General features: G+C 46.2%; 1 protein-coding gene across 3 annotated transcripts in view; it reads right to left on the reverse strand.

Moving 5' to 3' along the window:
• The window catches only part of LOC107269241 (dorsal-ventral patterning protein Sog), a 24549-nt gene continuing 13239 nt past the window's right edge, over positions 1 to 11310 (reverse strand). For all 3 annotated transcript variants that reach the window (XM_015742872.2, XM_025086514.1, XM_025086513.1), the window contains 8 exons: positions 10595 to 10698; positions 7791 to 7920; positions 5450 to 5515; positions 4469 to 5348; positions 3501 to 4393; positions 3277 to 3416; positions 2889 to 3197; positions 1 to 2372 (listed from right to left, as the gene is read on the reverse strand). In XM_015742872.2, the coding sequence (XP_015598358.1) occupies positions 2166 to 2372; positions 2889 to 3197; positions 3277 to 3416; positions 3501 to 4393; positions 4469 to 5348; positions 5450 to 5515; positions 7791 to 7920; positions 10595 to 10698 (2729 nt within the window). In that variant the 3' untranslated portion in view covers positions 1 to 2165. The remainder of the gene's footprint in view (positions 2373 to 2888; positions 3198 to 3276; positions 3417 to 3500; positions 4394 to 4468; positions 5349 to 5449; positions 5516 to 7790; positions 7921 to 10594; positions 10699 to 11310) is intronic.

The raw sequence follows: 11310 nt of genomic DNA on the forward strand, positions 1-11310 counted from the left end.
TACATTAAATTTCATTTATTTATGGAAAATACTGAAATCGGTATACACATCCTTCTAACATATAATAGCGTACTCGCGTCAGATACCGTTACGATTTATTATTACATTATTAGCAATATCAACAAGGTACATTAATTAATTATCTCGATACAATGCAGTTACGATGAGCTAAGTTTCGTAGATAACATATATAATTCGATATTAATAATCGTTTAATTGATAACGTTTTGGCACAGTATAGAATAGCATCAGTTTCCCTTAAGATTCAACGTGTAGTTTTACTCACTCTTGTCATATTCTCACGTTCTCTCTCTCTCTCTCTCTCTTTGTTCCTCTCTTCCTTCTTCTTACCTTCTATAATTCCCACACTCTTTCCCTTTCACACACCCATTCGCTCCAATCATATTCTCTCTCGCTCGCACGCATTACTCGCAAGCTCTTAGCTACACGTTCGCAAACAAAAAATACAAAAGTCTTAACAGTTATCGCGTTCATATAAAAAAAAAATTTTCGCCATACCCCCACGGCTCGAAGTCATCATCCTCGTCATCGGCGTCATCCCCACGTCATCGATTCAGAACATAACAAGTGCGCGTATCTAACGTGTACATTAATATCATATGTCCTCAGGCCGTGCGGGCAGCTTAAATAACATTAATAGTACAATAATAATAATAATAACTATCGTTAATGCGTATGTATGTACAAGTTATTAATAATCAATTTTTCTAGTCTAGCAAAGACGAGTAAGACTGACTGCGCGAATGACAAAGGCACTTATAGCAATTGATCATCTGCCAATCAATTACGACTTATGTTATCAAGAAAGGTCAGAAACCCTTTAGAAAAAATATATATATATAATATATGTAGAACGACCGTCAATCGTGCGTCGTCCCTCCTCGGAGAGAAGACCTTCTCTGCTGGCCATCCGAACTTCCCGGCTCCTTCATTTAGACTAGACGACGATGCAGACCCATTTCTTAATTCCCTTTACACTCTACACGCGGATAATTTTCCCTTTTTTTGCGCACTTCTAGTCTCCCATACATTTTTTCTTTCTCTCTGGCATTTCCCGTACTTTTCATTATCTCGCTCTCTCTCTCTCTCTCTCTCTTTCCCTCGCTATTTCTGACCTCGCGTACATCCAAATTGCGAATGTAGTTCGAACGCAGGTCGTTAATACCTACACTGTCGCGTCCTATACGATTACGTGAACTTAAGAGCTACTAATAAATACATTGAGTAGTGATAAACTTATTAAATAGGCTCGAATAATAAAATAAAAATTGATAATACAGATCGGTACAGTGCGAATCTTTAAAAATCCTGGCCAACGTTTCGCGAGGGTGTAGGAAGAAAGTGGGAGTGAAAGTTGGCGAAGGTAAGGAAGCAGGTTAATAGAGAGGACCCATGGGTAGTGAAGGATAGAGAAAGGAGGGAGAAAGAAAATAAAAGTGATAATCGCATCGGGCCAGGGTCAAAGGTTGTCCTCGCGAGTACCGGCCTTGAGTAAGGCACGTAGAAGAGTGGCAATGGTGCATGGCGGTAGTTAATTAGAGGTTCGATTCGCGATTGATGATTAAACGGTAATTAGTCGACGGAAGACAAGAGACGGGTCGCGGTTTTGTTAGCGCGACGGATATGGACGAATGGGCGTCGCGACGAAAGCCTAAGACGTCGTCGTCGAGGTTCTTCAGTCTTCTTTGGTTGATGGGTAACTTGGTAGAGTAGAAAATTGTCCTGATGATTTTTACTTTTCATTCTCTTCTTTCTTCTTCTTTTTCTTTTTCACTGACGGGAAGTTGACTGCTGGTCGATATCGAATAGGATGTTTTTATTTTCCTTATCTCGTAATCAGCCACTCGATTAAAAATGATCCGACACTGCTGCTTGTTGATCTGCTACTGTTCCTGTTTACGTTGCTCTTCGCTCAGTTATTCCTGCTGTTGTCGCTACTGGTGGGAGTAAAGGGTGGGTTTTCTACAAGTGGCCGACGGGGCCGCAGTCGAATCGCCGGCTTCCGTTCTCCTTCTCGCTAATTAAAGCCAATTGATTAATGAACGTCTGCGGACCCATCCGAGCCGAAGTCGGATCGATCCGTCCTGGTACGCGGCGGAGCGATCTTGTCATGGTGGCAAGTCTGGACTGGAGAACATCATGGCTCAGCTTAGTTCGCGAGGAGTCACCGAGTGCTTCCCGTGATGCTGGTGCTGATGCTGATGTTGCCTATGATGACGACGTGCACGTCGACATTGACTCGTGCAGCAGTCGTCGGTCTCCGCTATTAAACCGCCACGTCGTAGCTGCTGGGCTATGCTGTTGCACAACGACCTGGGACAACGTTTCCTGTCGCACCTAACCTCACCGTTCTGCAATTAAAGATAGCACTGATCAGACCATGTATTTCATATAATTATTTGTCAGCAACATGAATGCACTATTGATTTCCAAAACAGTTGATCCAGAGGAACACGAAGTGAGACAATCGTCCCTCATTGAGTCCTCTGGTCGACGCGTCCCAGCGCCACGTCTTCGCACTGACATTGAGACGTGGAAATTTCTGCCTTATCGGACTGCTAGATTACTCGTGTTTATCGGCAGGCATCGTGTGTGCATGTGGATTACACGGCTTAATCCCCTGCGAACCGACTGGGAAGTGTGTAGGCAATGTGCGCAACGCAGCATCCCGTTGTCGCTCCGTTACTGTTTACGGTGTGTATTTCTGTCTGTGACCGTAACGTCACGCAAACGCCGCGAGACGCTGACTAGACATTTTTCGTGGGTAAGGGCTTGAGACAAGAAGAGAAATTCTCATGGTATCAGCCTCTAGAGATACGTCAATTAGCCAAATAGGAAGTAGTAGATTTTATGAGGCATCGATTTACCTTGCATCGACACTTGACGCACTTCATCTCGCCATGGGAATGCACTCGAGGATGCCACTCCTTTCCATTCTCATAGGGACCACCCAGAGGATACTTGCAGCCACCTGCGGCTAAGATCTCCTCGGATGATCTCTTGGTTGACGCTGCTGCTTCATCCCTGGGTAACATGTCTCCCATGGTACCGGTTACTGGGATAACTGTTGGACATTGCCTGCAGCAAGCTTTTTTGTCTGGTCTGAATGCTAATTTCTGGTCGCAGTCCAGTGTCGGGCACTGTACCCTGGGGCATTTGACCTCTAGAGTACTTGGCTGCAAATGATTGAAAATACGTTAAATATTGTCGATAAGCTTTATTGATCAATTTAATTAGATGAATTGAGAGACTTACGTCGCAAGTGCATACGGCACAGGTGTCGAATCCTGCAGGAGGCAAATAAGGGTGCCAACTGGCTCCTGCTAAATGAAATTGACCAGCCAGTGTGCAGCCCTTGGTAGTAGACGTGATGTTCTTGGTACCGTTACTGTTGCCTATGATAATTTCAACCAGTTTTATGAATTTTATAAAAATCCTTACTCCCTTAGAAAATTAATGACTACGCAGTGGATACTTACTGGTACAAATGGGACAGCAGTGTTCAGGCCCAGCCTTAACTTGCTGCGAAGTCGGACAGGATAATGGTGGACAAGGTACAGGATCGCATTGCGCCCTTCCTCTGTAACAGTGGCACATGGAGCAAGGATCCAAATTCGCCGTCCATTGGGTGCCCTCCTCGTAGAACCTCGTCTCATGGAAACAAGCGCCCATGTCGAATTCCGACCTGGGTGGCTGAAGGTTGTAAGCCACTACGGATGCTACGTCATTGTCGGCATAGTGTGGCAAACAGCTAAGAGGTACTCTGGTCCTGAAGGAGGTCTTCAGGAGTCTTCCGGTATCCTTATCGTCTACTTCAAGGAAACCGATACCAGAATCGATCCTGTACAACTCCACAGGGGACAGACCAGTAACCGAACCTCCCAAAACAGTCCCAGTGAACTCTTCCAGGAGTCTCCTGTATACCGGTGCACCCTGAGCCAACAGAGGTAAAGTCTCGAGATACAGTTTAAGAGGTTTGTCAGTGGACAATCCTGATATTTCAAGTTCATAATGTAGAGCACAGTCCAGATCGATAGCTGCCCAGACCAAGCCTATGGGTCCATTCGAAACAGGTTCCTGCTCAAAGCGACGAAGAAGAACAGGCGCTACAGTGTCTCTGGCATCGGCGACTGGTCTCTGTACAAGACGTCCACGTAGCAGCGAACCCAAATGCGAGGCAGCTACCACTGACAGCTCTCCCTTGAAAAGAGGTTCCAGAAGACGAGGACCTGGTCGCTCCAATGATCCATTGGCAAAGTTACCGAACAAAGTCGGTGTCAGATCCTCCAGTTCCAGGCGACGTTTCCCACCTTCGTCCACTAGAGTAACCAGAGGACTCTCTTCCTCCAAACCCATCAGGTTGACTCCGTATCTGAAAAAATGACTTTTTCAGGTCTGAACTAACTTAGAGGAACTAAACGTATCACGATCACAGTATTTCTAGTACCTCAAGGCTCCAGTGCGGTCTAAGAAAGCCCAAGCTAGACCAGCAGCAGTGGACGGGTTCTCACTGGACAGAAGTGTCTGGTACATGTCGCAGGTTACCCTGGGACCTACGACGCCACTGAGTCTCAACGCCTGAGGGTCCTTTTTGGACATTATACTGATCACGAGTTTTCCTCTGGTGAGTAACCTAAGATCAGCTCCAGACAAGGCACTTCGGACTTCGCCAACGTTCAGTTCGTTAGATGGTTTCTTAACGAAGATCTCCTCCCGCAGTACAACATAATCCTTATCCAGATGGTCCAGTTGCACGACAATAGGAACCTCAGCTAGGTCGTTCGGAAGAAACACTCCGTTGAAGACAAGAGATATATGTACCGACGGAGCAGATGCTGATGACGCAGAGACAATGGCAGTAGCACCAGCACCAGCCATGAGTGACCTGTCTACCCCCAAGGTGGGTTCCAAAAGTGCTGAAAAGTGTTCCGACGACAGCGCCCTGTACCTGGCCAGCTGTCCGGTCAGGGTAGCCGAAGGTTCCCAGCTGAGAGCCACGTGGAGTCGCTCCTCCCGAAGAAGCTTTCTATAGTCCCTCGGCACTCTCCTCCATACACCACACAATTTCCCCGTGGCATTCTGATACACACCGCCGACGGGATTGATGGTCTGCTCCTCGAGGATGCTGCCGGAAGTGTCCACGAACTGCAGACTTCTGGGTCTGGGTGTGGACGCCGACAGATAGAACGAATAATAGAGATTCTTTCGGTGAAAGGTGAAGCGACCAGTGGCCAGGTAATTGTAAGCATTGTTGAAAGTCGAGGAGGGCGTCAGGTCGTCCCGACGTAGAGGAAGCGAGGTGCGACCGGAGAGCAAAGTGGCGAAGTCTGGAAACGTATACGCGGTCACATTCGAATCTCAGCGAATTCTCAGGCTCATGTGCGTGGGGGTCGTCGCTCTATGAGAGCAAGGCCTTAATGCTACTCACGTTTCAGGCTGCGTTCCTCCTCATCCGTCGTTAGCTGCGCAGGTAGATCCTGAACGAGCTCCGTGCCTGAAAGAAGAACAGGAAGAGGTTGGAACGTGAGAAGAAGAGAAGATAGAGTCGAGATAGATCGGGACAGAGTGGTCCACGAGGACAACAAGAGAAGGATCCCCCCTCTTCATCCATCGGGGTTAAAATATCATGGCGGACTAGAGCAAAGTAGATTAGGTACCCAGTGGCCGAGAGGGGCGACGGGCACTGCGGAGCAGAGTGGGTGGTGGGTGATCGTCAGAGTGGGAGCTGGACGAGGAGGTTGAGGATGTGGAGGATGAGGAAGATAGCAGCAGTCGCCAGGAGAGCCATTCGGCCCGTCTGCCGGCCAATAAACAATACGAGTACGAGAGGAAAGAGTCGACTGGCGCCGGGCGTCGCTGCTTTGAATGTTGCCTTTATGGCGACGGCTGGTCGGGGCTAGGTGGCTTCTGCCGCAAGAGTGAGATCATACGATCGAGAGAGAGAGAGAGAGTTAACGTGAGAGTGAGAGTGAGAGAGAGAGAGAGAGAGAGAGAGAGAGAGAAGGAAGGGTTCGGTATAGAGCAAACTCGAGTTTCAAATTGTAATTCAAAAGAAGCGAAACTCGTGCGTCGTCAATGTGGCGCTGCCGTGTCAGAAAATAAAAGTCTGACCTTACGCCCGGTTCCATTAGTAAGTGACATTAGAATCGGACGTGAAGAATGACGGATCCCAGCGACCCCGTACGCGTCCAGACGAGGCCATTAGACGTCGCTGGCTTTAACCTCCGTCCGTCGTTTATCCATTGACAATTTGGAAATGACCCTCGGCTCAATGTCCCGACTGTTCGTCGTTCTTGACAGTCCAGCGGAATTTTACATCGCCGAAATAGTCCGAGTAACGTATTACGAGCATCCACTAAAGTGGCTAGAGACACGTCGGACACTAAGAATATTACAAAGAGACCAATTCCTCGGTATAGCCGGTTACATTTACGATACCATAACGGCGGCTTGGCCGAGTGCTCTGCCGACAAATGGAATTTTCATATTGTAATGCCAACTCTCTTTGCCGCGTACCGACAGGGCAAAACCCCTCCCGTGAACGGAGTCAAAGTACTGGAGTAACTTGTCCGGTACGTCATGTCGAGTAATATGACCTTAGTCGGGGAGCAACGTCGTGGATCCAAGATCCAAATGGATCTCATGAGATTCTCAAGTGGAGGACGTCGATTGAAATGGATCGTAATGGATTGTAATGGCAGTGTACGGCCGCACGGAGGTACACCCGAGAATCTTTCTCTCCTTCTTCTATCTTCGCGTTTATCACCTCCCCCCGCGCCCCACCCGCCCCGGTTACCCGCGCACTGACCGACGTCGAGACGGCTGACCGCACGCTGATTTCTTCTACTTCGACCTCAGGGCCGGCTCCCTGATTTCGCTGCGTTATGCCCGATCATTACGTATGCTAATATTTACATTTAGATTGCGCGGCTTAATCGAAGTGACGCCATGCGGTAATATAGCCGGCGCCATGGCGCTAAATCGTGGCGCCCGCTGATCCCCCCCTCTCTCTCTCTCCTGCCATTCTCATAATTTCCTCCCTCGCGTATTTATCACTCCCTCTCTCTCTCTCTCTCTCTCTCTCTCTCTCTCTCTCTCTCTCTCTTTCTTTGAGCCTGTTACGTTGGCACTATACGTCATACACGTTATGCATTGCATGAACAACTAGATGGCTTTGCCTTACTCTTTGCCATATGTACAATTATATGCAGCGTATCTTCCAACTTTTTTTTTTTTTTTCTAACCAAAATGGACGACGATTTATTTTTCACTGAAAAATTTTCACGCAGGATCCACTTAAAAAATTTTTTTTTTCCTATCAAAATCCATTAGCTATATGCTGACTATTATACAGCGTATATTTTGAAATTGTGCGAGCTGGAATTTTCGGGCATACAGAAAGCACGTGATGCCCTAGGCGTCACGACGGCGACGGGCGTCGCCACGAATTTGATTCTACAACAATTTCACGTGATCGCATATATATATATTTTTACGCGACACAAATATTTTTCGGAATTCGAATATCAGGCACGGATGTCATTACGAATACAGATCAAGATGGATCGAGCGCGTCGGCAGTTATCGATTATTGACTATAACGTGCGATTAGCCTACCGATAGAGTGGCACGATTATTACCGTGACATTCGTGATAAGAGTAAACGATTAATAGCCGTAAGGAAAAAAAGAGAAGGAGCCGAGAAGAAAAATTTTCCAAAAATCACACCCACTGCCAATGGCACTGAGGTGATAAAAAAAGAAACTTACTGAAATCACCAGGACATGATTTACAGCATCTTCCCGGTAGCAGTACGGGTTCCTCGCAATTAGGCTTGGGACATTCGTTTTTAATATTGCGACACTGTACCCTGGCGACGATACGTCTTTTCTTCTGTATCTGTAATCAGACAATTTAATAGGTCAATTAAATGATTGATTAGATATTCATCTATGCGCCTTATAAAGTATCGAATGCATATATAATTTATATCACTATATATGTATATCGATTAAATGATTCCATACCATAATGGCCATATAGTCCATATATCATTATACATGCCAAGGTATATCGTATCGCTTACATAGGTACGGAAATACGCGCGTGCGGTCTTCCCGAGAGCAAAAGACCGTCCCTCTCGGAGTTCTGACTCAGCAAAGCAACTCGTTCCCTCATCCCCAGGGAACCCGAACCTATCAATAGATCCTCATACGCGAAGCGCGTCTGTCATTCCTCGAACTTCTAAAAATACACGAGAGCAACTTCTCCGCCCGTACTCCTCTCCTCAGCCACCTATAGCGGGTACGGCTTGACTTACGATCGGTGCAATGCCACCGACAGTCACAGAAACAAGTCTATAGAATCGAATATACATATATATAGTAACACAATAAAACCAGCTGATCGATGCAACCTATATAACCGAGTACCACCCAAACCCATGAGAATTGAGGAAATCGAACCAATGCAAATGTGCAGATGCCAGCTGCAATAAAATTGCATAATTAAATTTAAAAAAAAAAAAAAAAAAATTAAATCGAACCAATGCAAATGTGCAGATGCCAGCTGCAATAAAATTGCATAATTAAATTAAAAAAAAAAAAAAAAAAATTTATCCAATAGCGCCCGGTATACGCTCGAATCGTTGATACACAACGTTACATATATATATATATATATATGTGTCAAATATGAAATAAAACATATTTAATTATCGTTCAATTACGTGAATAATCACGAGAACGTATACCGTGTGTACCGAAGTCACGATTAGGCTTATAATCAACCGGCAGCAAGTGGACGACGATTAGTGAAGTAGAGTGAGAATGAGAAGTGGGCAAGTGGTTCAGCCCGTGGTCCAGTCAGACGGTGATCGTGCGAAGCACGGTGGGTAATTATTGTTTCCGGCGGTGGCGCCGTCGCGTTGCGTCCTCGTGCGTCGGTGAAGGAGGGCGCGTAGGCGTCGTGGGAACGGTGGGGTCACCGGAAGTGTACGATAGCTCGGAGGGGGCCCTCTTTTGACTATCGAGTGTCTCGGACCGAGCCAGCGTAGGTGGGATCGGCATCGGGATGGATACTGCGGGTATAAACAGAGGATAACAAGATGGCCATCTGCGTTGATGGTCTTGGCGAATGGAGCGCGGATGCTGCCGATGCCTTAAGAAGAAATTGTAGCCGTGGGTCGTTTTAGTACGTGAGACGCATCGGTGTATCGGATGTGGGTGGAAAAAATCGAAGGATTTCACCATGGCGCAGCATCTCTTGTGACGTGATGAGTTTGGTAAAAAAGATTGTAGATACAGATGAATTGTCTATATATATATATATATATATGTTCACGTTATATACCTGGTGTGTGTACATACGTACTGTCAAGAGAAGATTAGGCTTTTTTTTTCACAACAAAACATGATCGAGGTAGAAAATGTTTCTTTTTATTGCTGACAATATAACGGGGTGGTCTATAAAAAGTGAGAAGGACTGAAAATCACTGTTTTATTATACAGTTGATAAGTGGGAGGTTCAGGTATATTATGTGCCAATGATGGAGTTATATAGTATTTTTATTTCTGTAGCGTGGGTGAAGGGGATATAATTTGATATCGGATATACCAATTGAGCCGTGCTGTATGTCTGTACGGTAAGGTTGACCGAGGATGATACCGAGGTCCAAGAGCTGGATGCTGAGGGGATTGGGAGGATAACATGATACGAGCTACTACCGACAATGGCGACCGGCCGTAAATCGCTCGGGGACACCGGGAGATTCAGGGGAATTACGGGATTATGGGATTAGAAGATGGGAAGAGACGCGTATCGCTTTTGGTTGGCCGCCGGTCTGTCTCGCCGGGTACGGGAGTGGGATTAGAAAGCACGTCAAGTCACCACGGGTCACGTCACCCAGATCAAGATTTACCCGTGGACCGGTGGCTCCTCTCCGCCTCGTGCGTTCACGTATGTCTGTATGCCGGGACGCCGACATACAGCCTCGCCCAAAACCACCACCCACGCGTATCTGTACCGGTGCGTTCTCATTAATCTCGGATCGATTAAGACGAAGACACGTGACTTGGTGGGGAGAGGCTAAATTAATTCGAGATTGATAAAATTTGAAAATCAATTAAAATAACGGAAAATATATTTTTTTTTTTTTTGAAAAATTTATAAACTTTTTTTTACCATTATTTTTTTTTGTATGAAAAAGCGCAACGGCCACTGGAGAGAAAGTACGGGACACCGTGTATGCACTGTAGAAAGGTGCAATGACTTTTGTACGGCACGGTACAGGTTTCCCGTATAGATCGTAGTGGCGACGACCGCTCGTAAAAGTCGTGCGGTCGGAGCCGGTACATAGAAACGAACGTAAAAGCATATGCGAGAGGTAAGAGGAAGAAAGGAGGATTGAGCGTCGAGCGAGGTGGAGCTGGCATGGGCCAAGGGGTCGATAGGTCAGACGTGTCCGTCCGGACGTATGGCTGAATCGAAACGACCTGTATAATCGACACGGAGAAAAGAGAGCTAGGAATGGAAACTAATAGCGGCGTTCGTAAAAGTGATAAAAACGACTCACCGGGATGCACTCGCACTTGATGCAGTACATAACACCGAAGGGAGGTCCCAGATCGGCGAACCAGGTCGATCCAAGCTCTCGTATCTGCTTGCCGAAGGTGCATTCTGAAAGTGTAAAAAAAAAATCCTATAAATACAACTGCGTCATAAAATTTTGTAAATATCAAAATAAGCCTAAAATTCAATAAAGACTGCGTGACTGAAAATGTACAAAAAAGAAAGAAAAAAAAAAAAAAATTCCAAACAACCCCCAAAATAAAAAATCGAAAAAACACCCATGGACTTCGAGAGCCTAAAGCCGAGCACGTAAAGGATACCCAAACGCGTCACGCTAATTGCCTATGCATCGCGCATCGTGGAAACTCCAGGGACGCGGCTGAATATCAAAACGGTTACGCACTACTCCTTTGCCCTTAGGAGACCGAGACATATTTTATTCATTCGACTCGTCCCGGATTCTAGGAACGAGCAGCACCGATTTTCAGAACGACGGGAAACGAAACCCTCGGGACGATACGAGAAACTGAACTACATAGACCCCGAGGACCTCAAAGCCCGGAGCATAAGTTAACCCACATGCATAAAGAGATCCTCGACCTCGGAGTCCAAAAATGCATCCCCCTCCTACTAAATTCCATTGAAATTGCATAATGCATTTGACTACTAAAAATAAAGATGCAAAAAAAATTTAATTTTTCATCTGACCCAAATCCATCC

The sequence above is a fragment of the Cephus cinctus genome, unplaced genomic scaffold (assembly GCF_000341935.2).
Source record: "Cephus cinctus unplaced genomic scaffold, Ccin1 Ccin1_scaffold0617, whole genome shotgun sequence".
NCBI lineage: Eukaryota > Metazoa > Arthropoda > Insecta > Hymenoptera > Cephidae > Cephus > Cephus cinctus.